Source organism: Bubalus kerabau, chromosome 2, assembly GCF_029407905.1.
Source record: "Bubalus kerabau isolate K-KA32 ecotype Philippines breed swamp buffalo chromosome 2, PCC_UOA_SB_1v2, whole genome shotgun sequence".
NCBI lineage: Eukaryota > Metazoa > Chordata > Mammalia > Artiodactyla > Bovidae > Bubalus > Bubalus kerabau.
In genome coordinates this window covers 165,260,653-165,280,429 of record NC_073625.1, presented here as the reverse complement: position 1 = coordinate 165,280,429, position 19,777 = coordinate 165,260,653, and the positions used below count along the sequence as shown (strand labels likewise).

Sequence of the window (19,777 nt, the reverse complement as noted above, 5' to 3'; positions counted from 1 at the left end):
AGACATTTCAAAACCATAGCGCCTTATAAATACACGGGATGTGTGTGCATAAATACTATATTGGTGGGGGCATGTGGTGAAATCTAATTGGCATTCGAAAATTACTTGAAGTTACTACATAATTTTCTTCAATTTTATTTTTTAAGGCATCAGTAATGAAACTTCACAGCTTGAGTCAGATGATTTTGTTATCTGCCAAAAGCCCATGGAACTTCTTGGTGAAAAAAGCAAACAGTCAGGAATATCTGTTACACTGGAGTCAACGGGATTAGCTGATGAAAAAATAAAGTATTTCCACGTTCGGCACCTGCTCTATAGGTAGTAGATAGCTTTTTATTCACCAGAAGTTAATATATATTTACCTGCTTAATACAATGGAAATTAGATCTTCTCTCCTCTGTCTCTCTTTAAATTCACAGACGTTTTGCTCCTGATATTTCTTCCTGTCTCTTGTCTGATGACATCAGGTTGCATTCACTTCAGCTTCTACCCATTTACCAAACAGGTAAGTATGAGAGTGCTGCACTGCAGTGAGCTGGAAAGGCACTGGGCAGAGTGGGGAGTCTGATGTGAGTAATGGTTTTTCTGAGTTTCCCTGTGGCCTTAGATTCCTTAGCAAATAACAGTGAGTCCACAAAACGGAAATCATGTCTGCCAGGAGAAGCCATGGAGAGGAAATGACTGACAAAACCCATTTCTCTTTTTGAAATGGTCAGTAGGCCCCCAAAAGAAAATCAGGGCCCTGTTACAGCTGAGGTTCATCTGGGTTCCAGCTGGGTCATTTGGCAGAGCTGCTAATGATGGCTTTGTGAGCCAGATGGTAAAATGTGGGCTGGATGGAAATTCACTTAAGAGCAATGGTTTTCAGCCTCGCTGCACATTGGCCTTACTTGGATGCTTTTTAAAACACTGATGCCCAGTCTCAACATACTGGAGAGTCTTTTTTTTTAGACCATGCTTTGCAGCATATGGGAATCTTAGTTCCCCAATCAGAGATCAAACCCATGCCCCCTTCCCTAGGAGCACCGAGTCTTAACCACTGGATGGCCAGGGAACTCCCCATGCTGGAGATTCTGACTTAATTGGTCAACTGATGCCTGAGCATCAGTATATATATTTTTTTTTAACTTTTTAAAAGATAGTTTAATTTAAAATTAAAATTTAAATCCCACTGCATGGCATGTGGGATCCTAGTTCCCTGACTAGGGATGGAACCTGTGCCCCCTGCAGTGGAAGCACAGAGTCTTAACCATTGGACCACCAGGAAAGTCCCAGGGCATCAGTGTTTTTTAAAATCACCACAGAAATATAATGGGCAACCCAGATTAAGAATCATTATTGAATTCTGTACTTAGTGCTGGCCTGCTTCACATGTTTAGGTGATGGCTAGGGAAAGGTATAAATATTACTCTGATTAAACTTATACATTTATTTTTTTTTCTTTCTTGCAGTGAACATGTATTGAGTACCTACTATGTTGGGTCTTGTGCTGAATACTAGGGCTCCTGTAATGAGCAAAAGTAGGCAAAGTACTTGCACTCTTGGAGCTTATTGTCTTGTGGGGGGAAGCAGGCATGAATGGAATGAACATTAGAAGGAGTATACAATTACACACTGATGGGAGTGCTCTGTGAGAGAAGAATCCTGCCTTGAGCATGTATAACAAAGGATCCTGACCTCACTGGGGGTCAGGGAAGGCTTCCTGAGAAAGAGGATCTGTAGAATGAATGGGGCTGATTGGCGGACAGGTTTGGTTGTGGCCAATGGAGAGTCTTTGCTTGAGGAACTGAAAGAAGCCAGGGAGAGGGAGCTGTAACACAAGGCAGGAGACAAGGGCCCACAGCCACCATAGAGGGTTAGCTCTTATCCAGGGGTTTCCTGCAGCACCTGGAACAAAACCCCAAATCCTTTCCATGGGCTGCATTACCCTGACCCTGAGCTCTTTCTGTCCTGCTCACCCTCTTACATTTCTCCATCCATGTGGCTTTTGTCTGCTGCTAGGTTACACCAAGCTCACTCGTGTCTAAGATCTATGATTTACTCTTCCAGTGCTCAGAACATAGTACTTCCCTCATAGCTTGCAAGAGTAGTGTCTTCAGCTCACAGCTCAAGTATCACCTCGCCGCAGAGGACTTCCCACTTCTCAGTTTAAACTGTTCCCTCCCTGCACACTGCAGAGTTTATTCTCCACCCCAGACCCCTCACTAGAATGAATGCAGTTACTCTGTCTTACGCGCTGTGGTATCCCTGGAACCCAGAACAGTGGCATGTTGTAGGTGCCTATGGATGTTTACTTAGTGGACAGATGAGGGGTTGGGCAGTGCCCATGTCAGCTGGGCCCTGATGGATGAGTAAAACTTACAGAAGATAAAAAAAAAAATTTTTTTTTTAGAAGATGGAGATTCTGGTAAGATACTACCTCAGGGAAGCCAACATGTGCAAGGTGAAAGATCATGTATGTTTAGAGATAAGTGAGCAGCTCTCTGTATGATTAGAGCACAAATGTGTGTATGAAAGAAGAGGAAGTAGAAACTGGATCAGTTGTTTTAGGCCAATTGTGGAGAGTGTAGTAATTGGATTTTCTTCCTTTTTTTTTTTTTTGTAGATTCTCATTAGTTATCTCTTTTATACATTCTTCTATTATGAAAAGTTTCAGGCACACAGGTATAGAAAAACAGTACAGTGACCCCCAGGGTCCCCATCACACAGCTTCAACAGTGTTGCCTTGTACTCACCCCCTGCCCTGTGCCAGATTGTTTTGATGCAAATCCCAGAGTTTATACCTTTACATTTATAAACATTTTGGCATATGTTTCTAAAGGAAAGGAATTCTTTTATTTAAACAAAAACCCCAAATGTCATTTCACATTTTTAAGAAATGACTTGATATCATCCAATACCCATCAGTTACTCAAATTTCCCTGATTGTCTAAATATTTTTTTCTGCAGTTTATCAGATTCCAAGTAAGGTTCTATACCTGCAATTGGCTCCTATGTCTTTTATGTCTCTCTGCTATATAGGCTCTGCCTTTCTCTCTCATTTCTCTTTGCGAGTTAGTTATCAGGAAACTGGACTGTTAGTACAGAATTTCCCACAGTCTGAATTTTGCTGACTGACTCCCCACAGTGTCATTTAACATGCTCTTTGTATCTCCTATACTTCTCTGTGATCTAAAGCTGTACTGTTCAGTATGGTATCCATTTGTCAATGTTGCTGTTGAGCACCTTGAAGTGTGACTAGTCTAAATTAAGATATGCTTTAAGTGTAAAATTCACACTAGGTCTTAAAGACTTAGTACCACAAAAAAGAATGTAAACTTTCTTGTTAATTTTTTATTGATTATGCATCAAAATGATAATATTTTGGATATGTTGGATTAATCTGTTTTATAAATCTTGCCTGTTTTTATTTTTTAAAGAGCAATTACTAGAAAACTTTGCATCACATATATGGCTCACATTTTATTTCTATTGACAGTGCTGCTCTAAATCTTGATCAGATGATGGTGATGATCATTTTTTTTTTTTTTCTTGGTAATGCAAATAGTCTTGAGTTCTCTTGGACGTACGTTGTATCAGGCTGGCTCTTTTTTGTGATGTTAATGACTATCGATGATGATTACCTAGATCTGTTAATTTATTAGGGTTTTCAAAATGTTGATATTCTAATTATATCACTCTTTTTTCATTTTTTTATTGGCATTCTTATATAAGCACCTCAGCAACTCTTTGGTTATCTGTTTATAGATGTTTTTGCACAGAAAAGTAAAAATATTGATTCCTTTTATTTACTGGTTTCATGGTTTGTTTGTTTGTTTTGTTTTGTTTTTTTGCATGCAGGGTCTCTTACTTCTGATAGAAAAAATTCATCTCAGGAAAAAGTGTTGCTGAGCCTCTTTTGTTTTTTCTCATTACCTCATGTGGGCTACCTGTACATGATTGTCAAATCTGTTGAATTATTGTCGGTTTACCAATATCCCGAGAAATGTCAGCAAGCGGTGCTTACCCCGCAGTTTCTGCATGTCATCACAAGGTATGTTCCAGTCCCTTGCTGGCTTTTGAGTCACTTATTTCTCTGTGAATTCCTGAGGTGCTTTCTAAATCTTTAAATGAAAATTATGTGAACCAGTGGATAGCACTATAAATTAATGATATACACCTGGGGGTTATTTAATTTATTTATTTTTTAAATAATGGCTCATAACTGCCTTTTCAACATCAGAGATTTAAATTCTGGTTTTGCCTTTGTTTTGTTTTCTTAAACTGGATGGGGATCTTTCTAAGAATGGGTAAGGTTCTTCATGAGGGAAGATGTTCATAGGGAATTCTAATGAAAAGTCAGTGGGGGCTCTTGACAACAGTCAGGGCATCTCTTTAGTTTTAGATTTCCTAAATTTTTTTTTTCACTGCTGTCATATCTTTTCTATGTGAGTTGAGTTCATTGATATGGTTTAGGACTGTAAAGGGTCCAGAAAGCCTGCCTGATTCTACCCTCTGAGTAGTGTAGATGGGGAGAGAGTCCAGAGGTTGGGGTTGGTCAGGGTCATGTGGCTAATCAGTGGTGAGTGTCTTCTGAGTTGCCTTATCCTCCTAGTAAGCTGGCATGTAAACTGGGTTCCTAAATATAATCTCATTTCCTTTTATCTCAGCAGCTAGTAAGGCTTGTGGTTTGATTTCCTGTTTTTTTGAGTTCAGGTTCTAGGCAAGGCACTGCATTGAGCCCTGTGGCCAACCAACCATGAATAAGGCACAGCCTCTGCTTTATGCAAACAGCAACGTAAGAGAGGATGAAAGACACGTACAAGGGACACAAACACTAGGAGATTTGTGAAAAATGTCCTAAGACTACATGGAAGTGTTGTAGGCTATGGGAAGAGGGAAATTACTTCTGGCCAAGTCACACGGGCAAAGTTTCTGTGTTGAAAGTGAGGCCCGAAAGCTAGTTAGATTTGACAGATAGAGACTGAAAGTGAAGGGCATTCTAGATAGAGGGAAAGCTACAAGCAAAGCTATGTCCGGGTTTGTTGGAGTTTCTGATAAGTAATTGCATAGGACAGTGCTTTTTTTTGTTTTTCCCAATTGAGTGGTAATATCAGAATCTCCAGCAGGTGCTGTGGTGTATTTCACACAGCACAGGACCCAGCTGAAGATTCTGACACCCACTCCCCGTGGGCGTGCTCCCCTCTCTTCCTACTCTCTGGCATGGGGAACAGTGTAGAGGTCTCTGGTCTTTTCAGTTTCCAAAGGGTTGTGTAGTAATGTCCTATAAATGTAAAGTTGCTGAAACAAAGAAAAGTGGGGAAAATAGTGCCTAAGAGGGAACTTGGGGCTTTGGAAATTAAGGAATTTTTTTAGATTTTGATCAAAGAAAAGTATATGAATAGAGCATTACTTTAGGAAAATGGATGGTGGCCACAGTGGAGGATGGCTTGAACATACTAATGAGCTGTTGGGATAGTTCAGTGAGGATAGTGAGGGATTGTATTTGGGCAGAGCAGTAGCAGTGAAAAGAGAAGGAAGCACGGAGAGGAGAGAATTACAGGACTTGATGTCTGGTGGGATACTGGGGATGGAGGAGACATGAGAAAACCCATCTGTTTTGAACCTGCTTTCTTTTTTTTTTTTTTTTAGATTTTTTTTGCGGGGAGGGGGGATGTGTATCATTTTTAAAGTCTTTATTGAATTTGTTATAGTATTGCTTCTGTTTATGTTTTGGTTTTTTTTTTTGGCTATAAGGCTTGTGAGATCTTAGCTCCCTGACCAGAGATTGAACCTGCACCCCCTGCATTGAAAAGTGGAAGTCTTAATCATTGGCTTCCCAGGAGAGTCCCTAGCCTGCTTTTCTGAAAGAATGGAGGCTGGTGTGGTGTGGGGCAGAAGGAAAGTTTGGTTTAGATATTGGAGATCGAGGTGCTTAGGGAATATCAGAAGGAAACCTATCAAGGTTTTTGGACACAGGCACTTACTGTGAAGTGTCCAGGTTGCTTTGCTGTGCAGAATGTAGCCTGGAGTTGTGAAAAGAGGAGTATGAAGAATGAGGAGACCTGGGTCTGATTTGATTTCCATTCTCCAAAGAGGAATTGGACCAACCATGTACTTTGTAGGCTCTAGTCTTTAAAAACAAGCTTCTGGATTACATGATTCTGAAGATTGCTTCAGAGAGTTTGCATAATCTAAATGTGTTGCTCAGCACAACCCAAGCTCCATTTCATCCTGCTGCTGCTGCTGCTGCTAAGTCGCTTCAGTCGTGTCTGACTCTGTGTGACCCCATAGACGGCAGCCCACTAGGCTTCTCTGTCCCTGAGATTCTCCAGGCAAGAACACTGGAGTGGGTTGCCATTTCCTTCTCCAGTGCATGAAAGTGAAAAGTGAAAGTGAAGTCGCTCAGTCGTGCCCGACTCTTAGCAACCCCATGGACTGCAGCCTTCCAGGCTCCTCTGTCCATGGGATTTTCCAGGCAAGAGTACTGGAGTGGGTTGCCATTGCCTTCTCCAATTTCATCCTGATGTAATAATAAATCGGGAAACTTGGGTTCTAACCTTGGCTTTGATAGTCACCTGTCTGAACTTTGGGCAGGTTCCTGAGCCATCATTTTGTAAATAAAAAAGGGTATTGACCCAGATCCGTGGTTCTTAACTAGGAGTGTGTGTCACACCAGGAGCTTTGTAGAAATATACGTGTCTAGATTCAGCCCCCGTGGGCTTCCTTGGTGGCTCAGATGGAAAGGAATCTATTTACAGAGAGGGATACCCGGGTTGGAAAGATCCCTTGGAGGAGGGCATGGCAACCCACTCCAGTTTTCTTGGCTGGAGAATTCTATGGACAGAGAAGCCTAGTGGGCTACAGTCCATGGGGTCACAAAGAGTCTGTGTGACTGAGTGACTAAACACAACACAGATTCAACCCCCAGAGGTTGTGATTTGGTTAGGGGTGCAGTGGGGACCAGTTATGTGTTTAAAAAAAGCACTCCATAGGATTTCTGCGGTAATCTCCTTGTTCAGAAGCAGCCTAACTTGTCAGCGTTTGATGAGTACTGGGGTGTTCTGCCACCCCCCTCGTCACTCTGTGGTCCTGTGACATCCTCCCGCAGTGGGCGTGTTGGTCCCTGGCCTCCGCTTTGCTCAGTGGGCTTTCTCCTCTTTCCTCAGTAACAACCTGCAGTGTTACACAGTGCGGTGCAGCGCGGCGGTCGCGAGGGAGGAGGACCCGTATGTGGACACCACCCTGAAGGTCAGAGCTGGCTAATGACAGTGCAACCTAAAGATCAGACATGAGTGCTTGCAAATTTACGCTCTTTGCGTCTAAGCTGGGCGGACATTAAAGTCTTGTTTGTTCAGTTAGAGCTTTGGGATGTAAAATGGTAAGCATTTTGCAGTTTGTGGTTTAGATGGTAATTTTTAAGATTGCTTTGAAAACATCATTCAGAATTTAGATATAATGCATGTTTTTAAAATTTGGTAAAGAATATGTATAGTGTAACTTCAGAGAGGGCACATCACAACTATAGTATACTACAGTTTTATTCATTTTGATCAGAAGTATTGGTGGCAGTTGTATAGAGCTATTAAAACAGTTCAGAAATCTGTATATCTAAGAGCACAGAAGTGAATGCAGTGCATTCAGATGATTTATTTATACCATTATCGGATATACTGATCATTCTTTTGTCATTTTACAAAGCCTTCAACAAGTGTCCTGTATTTCCATAGTTTTGATCTAGTGTTAATTGATATTCTAGGTCAGTAACCTCGTTTTTAGTGAGAAGTAATCTGCTTAGTCTCTGAAAAGCTTTTGATCACCAAATAGACAATTTTATGATGAAATCCTCTATTTTCCGACCCTGAATTTCTGTTCTCAGAAATACACTGATGATTTGCACCATGTTCATCATGTGCAATTTCACCTCTGAGATGGGTATTTGTTGTGCATATCCATGCTTCAGGGAACCCCCAAATCATGATGGCCTCTGTTCACACATTATTGTCCATCTGGCACCCGGAACACCTTTTTCTGGAAAGATGAGTGTCCAGTGATGATGGCGTGTAGTGCTTAATGTGTCTGAGACACTTTCCCACTATCACTGTCACCCAAATTTTGTGCTGCCTTTTTCTGGAAATCACATCCAAGTTCTCTTTTCTTCTGTGGGCTGCCTGTCACTTTCTGCTGCTGACAGGCTTACTGCCTACCTTCAGCCTCTTGGGAAACCAGAATCACAGCTTTCCCATGCCCTTCTGTCTGTGTTTAAGAGACACACATAGCCTTTTCAAGAGATTATTTTAAAAATAATGGCTATGTCCCTAGTACCCATGGCAAGGTGACAGCCTCTTTGTCTCTTGCTTCCTCTCTCTCCACCCCATCTTGCCTTGTGTTTTGTTTTAAACGTCAGGAAGACCGAGGCTTGTGTAGGTAGTGATGGTGGATTGAGGGGTACATAACACATTGAGGCAGCATCAATCTGCATTTGAAAATAAATCTCAATTCCAGGCCTTCTCATAGTCTCATAAAACCAGAGGGAAGAAACACAGAGAAAGGGAGAAAAGAGGGGAGATGGGCAGCTAGTAGAAGACGCTGCCCCTGAGGCTAGTCCTTGAAGGTGACAGAGGGAAAGACAGGTCACACCTCCTGGCTCCCCCTTCCCTGCAGTTCCACCACCCTGAAATCCTAGATTCCCCTGAACGACCACGCCATCATTTTGCTCCCTTGCTGACTCGGGCTTTGGAAGCTGTGGTGTCTGAGAAAGGTTTCACAGCCTCAGAGAGAGGGCCATAAGGCATGCTATCTTTATTTCCCTTTCCCCTGGAGACTCTGGCTCAGCATCACCAAGGCCACCTTAACTATTCATGGGAATGACAAAAATAGATGGAAGGTTATCCCCGTGCACTTTGTACGAAAGGGACGAGGAAGATGACTTCGGAATCGAAACACCATTAAATGGAGGAGCCAGGGAGACCTGGCAGCCTCATTTTGTGAGTCCCAGAAAGAGCTCCTCAGTTAGCTTCTTATCCATTCTGCTTGGGTGAATGTTTCCTTACAAGGACAGGAGCCTGTCTGCTGGTCCAGGGTTTCCTTCAGTTGCCTGGCAAACCTCCAGCCTGTTAGCCATTCCAGGCAGTGTTCATACCTGCAGAGCTAACAGGGGCCATCTGAATGTGCCCGCATTTCTACACACACCCATCCACTAAGAAACCTTTTTATGTATTTTACGAGCAGTAGACTGCCCTTTTATAGTGTCTGATTTTGACTAAAAGCCCATTTGAAGGTACCACCTGAGCCAGCCCACTGTTAGTGGGGAATTCCCTGGGTGGCAGTAACCAGCTCAGGGCAGGGTTCCTGGAGGCTCTCTGCTTTCTTCAAGTCAGTGTCAACACATACTGTGGAGCTCTTTGGTGGACACATGAATGAGATAGTCAGTTATATGGTTTAGATAAGATAGCCTCTTGCTCTGATAAGAATAGGAATTTGGATTATTTGAGTAGCGGAGAGAGACAGGAAAGGAGAGATTGTATCCAATAGATTGATTTTAGAAGTTTTTGAAGTTCATGTACTTCATTCCTTGGCTAAATTTGTGAATTTTTCCTTATTAGGCTTGCCCACCTATCAGTATGAATGTCTGTGCTTTAAGAATACAGCTTTTCATAGGCTTGAAAGCCATCTGTCACTTTAAAAACCACGTTGTACTTCTGACCAAGGCAGACCCTGAAACCGTTCCGGAGAGAAGAGAGTCACCCAAGAGGCTTCTGTAAGCATGCCCTTCACCCCCAGACATCCTTGCCAAAATTTCTGGAATGAATTGTGTTACTGGTAAATTTTGTGTACATCTTCACTAATCTTTTTTTTAAATCAAAAATTTGAATGATCAGATGGGTTTTCTAGGTGTTCTTTTTCCAGAGTAAGAAGGTTTTAATGTTCTGTATAATATCCTTTGTAATTGACTGTGAGTTTTTAGAAGAAAATAAATTATAAAACTGTTTCAGTAAAAATCTGTGGTATTGTATAATAAGAATTTAAAGGACATGTTTTTCTGTGTAATTAATGAGCGAGATTGAGCCTCTTAGGCTAATCCAAACTACAAGGCTCTTTATTATTTTTCTTCCTTGACCTTTCAGTGGTGATATTTTTATCCAAAGTTTTTTTTTTTTTCTGGTATTTCAACTTGAAAAGAAATTAACTAATGCATTTCTTACCTGAAAGCACATTTGTGATGTATAAATTCTGTGTTAATCTACCTTAAAATTAAAGTGCATTCTTCTAATCTCAGGTTAATTCTAACTTCAGTTCTCTGCTTTCACATTGTTTGGGGTAAAATGGTTAACTCCAAAGTGGTTATGCTTCTAATCGGTGTTTCCTATACTGTGAACTTGGTGGTAGGAATGCAATCTAATTTGAACATTCCTCTATGGAAATTTTAAGTAGGAGAGAAATCTGTTGGGGGCAGGGGGCAAGGAACATAGAGTGTATTTCAAATCAAACACTGTAGTTTTTGCATTTTTGAATTATTTGTGTCTGTGCTTTGTTCCACCAGCAGAAATAACCAGGTTGCCATGGGTAACTGGTCACTTAGAGTGTGCGCAAAGTGGTCTAAAATTGACTGATCCTAAAAGCTTTCTGGCAAGAGGAAAAATAACTTGCAATCTTATACATTTGATGTCTTAAAAGTATTATATTTTTTTAAATGGTTTAAAAATTTTAATGTATTTGAAAATTCATTTGGCCAAAACTTTGCATTTTAAAAAAGACTGCATACTGCAGAAAATGCTTCATACAGTGAAAGCTGGAAATAAGATAGTGCTTTAAGTTGACTTACAGTTCTGTGTTTTACATTTTCCCAGCAGCCCTGGCTTCACGAAGGCCACGTGTTGGAGAGAGCCAGGTCGCAGGGATTTTCACAGCCAAGTCTGTGTTCTTTTTGAGAGGTCTTGCCTGTTCTTTGAGCTTATTGCCCATTTAAGAATACTTGTGGAATGAATTGGAAGCGGTTGGTTGACCAGTCCATGCGAATGTAGTACGTTAACTGCTGTTAGGCCTACATAGTGTTGTACACTAATGCTCTCTAAAAATCGACTGTGTAGTTAAATCACCAAAGTGAAAGTGAAGTCGCTTAGTCATGTCCAACTCTTTGCGACCCCATGGACTATATAGCCTACCAGGTTCCTCCGTCCGTGGGATTTTTCCAGGCAAGAATACTGGAGTGGGTTGCCATTTCTTTCTCCGGGAGATCTTCCCAAACCAGGGATTGAACCTGGGTCTCCCGCATAAATCACCAAAGAAAATACTAAATGAAAATGGTATCAGAGTTACAATATTTTAGGTATCTGGTATTTACCATTTTAAATTGCCTTTTATTAATAATATGTCTTGTCTTACAATTCTTGTCCTTTGTCTTGCTTTTAGTTCTAGAAAAAGGACCGGTGTTAATCCCAAGACACCTCCTGTAGCTGAAGCTGGGTGGAATTTGTATATTGTGAATACGGTCTCACCAGTGCAACTGTACAAAGAAATGGTATTCCTTTCAGACTTCTACTTTGTAGAAATTTAGAGTCTAATTGATCGTTAGAAATTGATTCTAAGTATCACACGTTCAGAATGCCACAACCAGCCAGCTTCAAGGCTCTTACAGAGGACTGTATATCTTCACCTTCTTGTTTTCACAGCTCATGACATTTGAGGATCTAAGAGAAATTCCCATCACTAAAATAAGACTCCCTTGTTCATACTCACTCTCCTATGGGAATTGATTAGCCAGTCTAAACATAAATAGCCTTCAACCTTTACTTTGAACCCTGGCAAGAGAATCATGCAATGGAGCGGCAAGAAATCTCAGATCATATGTCTGTGTCTCACACTTCTTTGAAATATTAACAGATGGCCCTAGCACACCACAGCACTTGTGGTATTGTCCTGTGGGTATCTTTATTCCTTTTCTAAGAGTGACAGCTGTCTACTTATCCCTGATGATTTTTATAAACTATTTTGAAATAATTTCAAATCTACAGAAAAGTTGCGAGAATAAGAATAGTACAAATAAAATCAGTATATTCCCCACATAGATTTACCCGTAGTCAACATAGTCAACATTATACCCCCTATGCTTCTGTCTCTCTCTCTCTCTTTTTTTGTTTTTGATGTCTGATCTTATTTATTTGTGACTCTTAGAACATCCCATTTTTGACTGGATTCAGACTCAGAAGTAAAAGTTCTCAGAGAGGACAGCCTCCATCTCTTTCTCTCTCTCTTTTCAAATATTTTTATTTATTTATTTTTGTTTTTGGCTGTGCTGGGTCTTTGAGCTGTGCGGGCTTTTCTGTAGTTGCGGCGAGCAGGGGCTGCTCTCTAGGTGGGGTGCAAGGGCTTCTCATTGCGGCAGCTTCTCTTGTTCTGGAGCGTGGGTTCTAGGGCATGCAGGCCTCAGTAGCTGGCGGCATGGAAGCTCAGTAGTTGCAGAACATGGGCTCAAGAGCACAGGCTCAGTAGTTGTGGTGCACAGGCTTGTCCTATAGCATGTGGGATCTTCCTGGATCAGGGATTGAACCCATGTCTCCTGTGCTGGCAAGTGGATTCTTTTCCACTGAGCCACCTGGGAAGCCCAGCCTCTGTCTCTTGACAGTCTGTTGCTGGTGTTTTTCTTTGGCTTTCTTCATTCTCTTGGCCAAAAGCTTAGGATATCTTGCAGCCTCTTCCTTATATTTCTTAGTACAGTTCCTTTGGAGCAGCACATCCACGTTTGTGCTGCAGAACACATGGAGTAACAGGACAATGAATCTTGAGTGCTCTGGTCCTAGGTTCCTTACCTTCTTTGTTCAGGGGCTTTCTTACAACATACTGGCGGACTTCATTTTCTTAGGAGAGATTGAAAAGTTTTCAAGTTCTAGCTCTTTTGGTCCCCAGGCGATGAGGCACAGTAGTATCAGGGAGTCCAAGACTATCCTTTCCCCCTTTTTTTTTTTAACAATGACCTAATTGAGAACACTCAGGTTAGCATCAACCATGCAACCCCATCAGACTTGCACTTTCTTTCTCCAGTCCTCCTTCGTCTGTAACAGAAATGCCCCTTACTCAGTAGCAGACAGACTCAGCCATGGGTCAAGACACCTTGCTTCATGGGGAAACCCTGTTTAACGTTCCCAGCACTGACTGGGACCACATAGCCCTTCCATTCTTCACCCAGAGCCTCAGCAGCAACTTCTGTGGCCATAAGCTTCTCATAGAAGGTACGAAATTTTTGTTCATCATCCGCTTCAATGAGCTTCTGGAAACCAGTGACAAGAAAGAGATGTTCAACTTCATTCTGAAGCCTCTCTCTCCCTTTTTGCACTCTTGTACTTTCTAAATGCACAGTCATGCCTGCATATTTTCTTCTGATCCATTGGAACGTATATTGCATACATCCTCTCCCAATGCCCCTAAATATTTCAATGCATGTTTCCTATGAATTTAGATACTTGCTTATACAGTTATAGCACACACATGTCTTTCAGTAAATTTAACAATGACACAACACTTTATCTAGTCTATGGTTCATATTTCATTTTTGTCAATTGATCCAATAATGGCCTAGTAGCATTTCCCCCATCCTCTGGTCCAGGATCCAGTCTAGGAATCAAGTAATGTATTTAACTGTCATGTCTCTTTAGCCTCCTTTCATCCAAAATATGTTCATAGCCTTTGTTTTATTAAGCAAAACTTTTCTTGTTTTCTTTTTGTTGTTGTTGAAGTATAGTTAATGTCCAATATTGTAAGTTACAGGTATAAACATAGTGAGTCACAATTTTAAAGGTTATAGCCTATTTATAATTATTATAAAATGTTGGCTATATTCCCTGTGTAGTCCAGAATATTCTTGTAGCTTATTTATTTTATATGTAGTAGTTTGTACCTCTTATTCTTACTCCTTTATCTTTTCCTTCCCCCACTGGTAACCACCAGTTTGTTCCCTGTATCTGTAAGACTGTTTCTTTTGTTTTTTCACTATATTGTTGCATTTTTAGATTTCACTCTTTGTTTTATAACAGATAGTTTTGAAAAATATTTCTCCTCCTCCACCTTTTAAACATTAATTTTTTCATTTCATTTCATTTTTTTTCTTTTCTCATGATTAGGTTGAGGTTATGTGTTCTTGGCCGGGTTCCCTGGTGACTCAGACAGTAAAGAATCTGCCTGCCATGCAGGAGACCCAAGTTTGATTCTTGGGTCGGGGGCATCCCTGGAGAAGGGAATGGTTACCTCCTCCAATATTCTTGCCTGGAGAATTCCACGGATAGAGGAGCCAGGCGGGCTGCAGTCCATGGGTCACAAAGATTTGGGCCAGAACTCTATGTAGATGATGTTGTATCTTTCTCAGAGTTTCACATGGGGAGGTGCAGAATATTCATTTGTCCTTCAGTGGTAATGTTCATTTTGGTCATCAGGTGAAGGCTTTGCCAGATTTGTCCCTGGCATTTTAATGCTGATAATTTTATCAGCTTTGTCCTGGGTTTTCAGTCTTATTTAATTGAAAGTCTTAGACATCATCCAGATGATTTGCCTGTTGGAGTCTAAAAATACTGATTGACTCAGATTAGCTAGTGAAAATTTTTATAAGCCCACTGAGTTATAGAATTAGATGCAGCAGAATCTAAATTCACCAACTGAAACTAAGATAAAGGAAGGATGCTCAATCTAAATTTGAGAAAGATTTAAATCATAGAACTTTAAAAATAGTTAAGTCTTTCAGATATGTTCATTAGTTGTATCAAATTGTGATCAAATTATTGCTGAGTTAACAGTATCATTAGTATTATAGTACTAATTGTGCTTTCTCTGATGGTTAGCATTGTGTAACAGAGTATTTACAATCATGTATGTGATAAACTGGCTCATACTGTTGTATGTTTATAAACTGGCTCATACCATAAACTGGTTGTGGGGGAAAAGAAACCACTTTAGCTAAGCCTTATCAGAATGATAAATAACCACTTTTTATTTCTTAAGATTTAATGTGTCCAGATAGTAACTTTATAAACAACTTATAGACCTGGGAAACTTTGGGGCGATGTCTTCAGAATCATGAACTGCTTGCCTTCTTTGTGTGTTAGGTAGACTACAGTAACGCCTACAAGACTGCAAAAACCCAGAGTTGCATCCACCTTCTCAGTGAGGCTCACCTATTAGTGAGAGCAGCCCTGATGGATGCCAGTCAGTTGGAACCTGGAGAAAAGGCAGAGCTTTTAGAAGCATTTAAAGAAAGCTGTGGGCACCTTGGCGACTGCTACAGCAGGTTGGTGATGCTGCTTGGAAGCTCGCTAAAGAAGCCACCTGAGCTTCAGGTGTAACTTACCAACTTTTCCACTTCCGGCAGTTACCTGACAAATGGGAGGACACATGAGGGGCTGTGATTTATTTATTCATTTATTCCTCAGCACTTGTTGAGCACATCCTGTGTGCCAGGTACTGTGCTAAGCTTAGAGAGGTAAACATGACCTGTTCCTACTCAAGGGCTTACAGTTTATTAGATGAGCAGTGTTTGTGTCTCCCATCAGTTAATTTAGAAATTTGAAGTTTCTTTTCAGGCCTTTGGAAGGTGGTAGGGCATGACCAGTTAAAATACCTGAGACAACTGTATTACTCATCTGTTGCCTATTAGCTTTGAGGGAGAGATCCTAGTTGGACAGTCTGTGGTTTTAATATTAGTAATCAATGGTTTTATAATGTCAGAAAAGGACACTAGGAAGAATAATGATTTCTATTTTTGAGAATGATCTTTACAATTTTTTTTTTAATATAATTGTTTTAAAGGCTTACTTGAACCACGGGAGTCATTATAAATTAATGAAAGGCTTTTCCTACTTATGGTCTTCCCCTGGTGGCTCAGATGGTAAAGAATCTGCCTATAGTGTAGGAGACCCAGGTTCAGTCCCTGGGTCAGGAAGATGCCCTGGAGAAGGGAATGGCTACCCACTCCAGTATTCTTGCCTGGAGAATTTCATGGACAGAGGAGCCTGGAGGGCTATAGTCCATGAGGTCACACAGAGTTGGACATGACTGAGCAACTAACACTTTCCTGCTTATAAACACCATTATTGTAGAGCCGCATTATGAATATTAAAATTCACTTGTTTCTCTGATTTTATTATGAGTAAGCAAAAAGAAGCTACATTAATTAGAATGACTTTGCAGAACAAAACTTAGGAATTTGTTCCAGCTCTTATTGGCCACAGAAAAGTATTTATGTCTTCTGGAAAGCATGGTCTGGTTTATTATCAAATGTGTTAGACATCCAAACTTAGAATTGACAAATCTGAGGGTTTTCTTTTTCCCACTTCCTTCCCTTTAGGCTTGAAACCCAGCATTCCCACCTTGCCTTGCCATACTATAAGATGTCTGGTTTGTCTATGGCGGAAGTTTTGAACCGAGTGGACTGGGCAGTAGAGGATGGATCACAGAAATACGAGCGGGGATTAATCTTCTACATTAATCATTCACTTTATGAAAACCTGGATGAAGAATTAAGTGAAGTGAATACAACTTCCTGCTTAGTTAGATCTAGTATTTTTAACTTTTCACTGTAGCTTTTTATGCAATTCTGTTTTAAAAAATTAAGTTCCAAGTATTTTCATTGGTAGTATAGTCTTTTTTTTCTAAAAAAGGTAACTAGGGTGCACTTTTTCTTCATTAATAATACTCATAGAATTACAGCTTGAAAAAGAACTTAGAATCATCTTCTCATACTTTCTCATTACATAGACAGGGAGATGCGGTCCACTGTGGTTGAGTGACCTGCCCATGTGACAGTGGCATGTCTTTAGAAGAATGGCAGAGAACCTGGGCCTTGCCTGCCCTCTTCTCATCCACAGCCCTTTTCAAAACCCTAGTTGCCCCTCTCTCCAAGTGTCTAAAACTTTTTTATAAATCCTGGCCCAGCAACCTTCAGACATTTTTAAGGATTGTTTTTAGCCCCTTATGTATTTTTTTATTTTTCGATTGTTCTGGATCTTCATTCCTGTGCAGGCTTTCTCTCGTTGCACTGTGCAGAGGCTACCCTTTGTTGTGGTACATGGCCTTCTCATTATGGTGATTTCTCTCGTGGAGCACAGGCTCTTGGGTGCCTGGGCTTCAGTCGCAGCTCTTGGTCTCCAGAGCATGGGCTTTAGTAGTTGTGGTTCATGAGCTTTTAGTTGCTCCACAGCATGTGGGATCTTCCCAGACCGGGGATTGAACCTGTATCCCCTGAGTTGGCAGGTGGATTCTTATCTGCTGTACCACCAGGGACGTCCTCCCTTTCGTGTATTTTTAAATAGTTGAATACAAATATGCAGAATTGGGTATTGTGATTCCAAATATTTTAAGGTTTTAAGAGAAATGAAATTTTCTTCTATAAATATTATTTTTGTATATTAAATATATTTTGTACTAAGTAGTAATTTTGTATAACGGACTTTTGAGTGGAATTTAATCCAGTATTTGTTTTCTTCTGAACACCTGTTAGTATTAGAAATACTGACCACAACTTGGTACAAAGAGATCATGTTAGGTCACCTCAGCTCTCCCATGCTATCATCATCAACTCTCTTTTTAAATCAAAACATAGTGCAAAATTTTATATTAATTGGAATGTTGTATCTTGCTTTTTTATCCCCCCGCTTTTTTTTTTTTTTTGCAGATTTTGTTGCTTTCTATTGGCTGACTGACCTTTTATTTCTCATTTTGCTCACCAAAGGAATTGTCAGCAAAAGTAGTTCAGATGTTTTATGCGGCTGAGCCAAAGCAACTGCCACATATTCTCTGTAGTCCTTCTATGAAGAATATTGATCCTTTAACTGCCATAAAGTATTTAAGGAAGCTGGATACTTCTGGATTTTCATCAGTTTTAGTGACATTGGCCAAGGCAGCAATGGCTTTGAAAATGGGAGATCTTGACATGCACAGGAATGAAATGAAAAGCCATTCAGAGGTATGGTGCCGTACCTAGTATTAATAGCCAGCTAACGTAGGACCCAGTGGTCCTGAGGTGTTTATCTTTTTTCTGGCTTCTGTGTAGCTCATTTTTCCTTAGTGGTAAAGAAAAATAGACTTAATATTATATTAAAAGGAAGTGACCCAAAGTGGGAGTGCTTGGGCTTTGGATTTGGAAATGAGAAAGAATAATAAATGATAAATGGTAGCTAGGGGTATCCAAAGACTTTTCATCTTAGTGTCAGATTTATTCAGAGTACAGTGCTTGGTACTGAAGAGCATATAGGCTCTGCCCTAAGCTGACAGTGTGACCTGGCTTGAGGAGGTGTGGGGTGTGTCCCTAAAACAGAACAGTGGTGTATATTCAAGTACAGCAAGTGGGATGTTAACCTTGAGCCTTAGGTGTCCAGCAGTTGCAGAAATAGCCTGCCCTTGGGAAGATCACAAATGACTGTGAAAGATTGGGCATTTGAATGGGGTATCAAAGAAAAGGTGGCTTCCCCCTGGAAGAGTGGCCATGTAGGGACATGAGCCAAAGAAGTTAATCAGTCGAGGAAGAAATGAAGAAGTGACATTAGTTGAATGCTTATCTCTCAGGTGTAACCAAGAAGAGCAGGAGTTCTTTATTACTGTACAAACGGCACATTTTGTTATGGTGAGGAGAGCAAGTCAACACGGAGATGTCCTCTACTTTGAAGAGTAGAATTCTAGGAAGATGAATTTTCATAATTTTGAAGAATCCTAGGTAGACCTAAATTTAAAGCTGTCTCTAATATTTGACACTTTGATGCTTAACTATGTAATAATAACTTCTAGGAAGACAGTTATTAATGATGTCTTTAGAATTGTCTTTGTAATCAAAAACAGATTACAATAAATTGTTAATGGCTTATTAGTGATTCTTGAATGCAGTAGCATGTATTTCCAAGATGAATGCAATATATATTCTGTTCCTAAATTTTGTTTTTTTTAATCTGAAGATGAAGTTGGTATGTGGCTTCGTTCTGGAACCTCGGCTATTGATTCAGCAGAGGAAAGGACAGATTGTTCCAACTGAGTTTGCTGTTCACTTGAAGGAGACTCAGCCTGGATTGCTTGTGGCTTCAGTCCTGGCCTTACAGAAGAACAACAAAATTGGAATTGAAGAAGCAGATTCCTTCTTTAAGGTTTGTCCCTTTGAACATGTTATTTTGGATGGCCTGATGAAGTTGGTGGGAAGTGAGGAGTAGAAGAAGACAAGCAGATTTTCATTTGTTTATTGAAATACCAGACTTACACATAACCACTTAAAAAAGTACAGGTTAAAAAAATGTTTCTTGAAAAATTCTGTTCATGCAACCTGGAGTATGTTGAAATGTTTAAATTGGCTTTTTCCATGTCACTAATGCTAGTGGATAAATTGTTGAACACATGGCCCGCGTGATGGAGTGCTTTTCAGACCAGCTGTAACTTGATCCGTGCTATATTTATCTGAGCCATAGGGGCTTGTTTCACTGTTCTCAAGGTGCTTTGTGGTAAAGATGGAGACACGATCCCTCAGCTCTTAGTGGACTTTTGGGAGGCTCAGCTGGTAGCCTGTCTCCCAGATGTGGTGCTTCAGGAACTATTTTTCAAGCTCACATCACAGTACATCTGGAGATTATCGAAGAGGCAGCCTCCAGACACCACACCATTGAGAACATCAGAGGACCTGGTAAGATAATGGAATACTACAGTGAATCAAACTTGATACACATTATGATAATGACACTTATTTTTAACAGTATAACATCAAACGTAATATTACCAGACTCTTAAATTTGGTTATTTATTTAATTCTATTTTTGGTCGCACTGGATCGTCATTGCTG

At 40.5% G+C, this 19,777-nt stretch overlaps 1 protein-coding gene and 1 pseudogene across 2 annotated transcripts in view; one reads left to right on the top strand and one right to left on the bottom strand.

Moving 5' to 3' along the window:
• The window catches only part of HPS3 (HPS3 biogenesis of lysosomal organelles complex 2 subunit 1), a 40,939-nt gene that overhangs the window by 9,928 nt on the left and 11,234 nt on the right, over nt 1-19,777 (top strand). For both annotated transcript variants that reach the window (XR_008710716.1, XM_055569392.1), the window contains exons 3-13: nt 147-318; nt 420-505; nt 3,841-4,033; nt 7,149-7,230; nt 9,585-9,739; nt 11,392-11,500; nt 15,072-15,253; nt 16,310-16,490; nt 17,693-17,926; nt 18,909-19,094; nt 19,433-19,621. Coding sequence is in view for 1 of the 2 variants with exons in the window: in XM_055569392.1 (XP_055425367.1) it covers nt 147-318; nt 420-505; nt 3,841-4,033; nt 7,149-7,230; nt 9,585-9,739; nt 11,392-11,500; nt 15,072-15,253; nt 16,310-16,490; nt 17,693-17,926; nt 18,909-19,094; nt 19,433-19,621 (1,769 nt within the window). In the remaining variant the exon portion in view is untranslated. The remainder of the gene's footprint in view (nt 1-146; nt 319-419; nt 506-3,840; nt 4,034-7,148; nt 7,231-9,584; nt 9,740-11,391; nt 11,501-15,071; nt 15,254-16,309; nt 16,491-17,692; nt 17,927-18,908; nt 19,095-19,432; nt 19,622-19,777) is intronic.
• LOC129642913 (40S ribosomal protein S6-like) lies at nt 11,959-13,284 on the bottom strand (annotated as a pseudogene).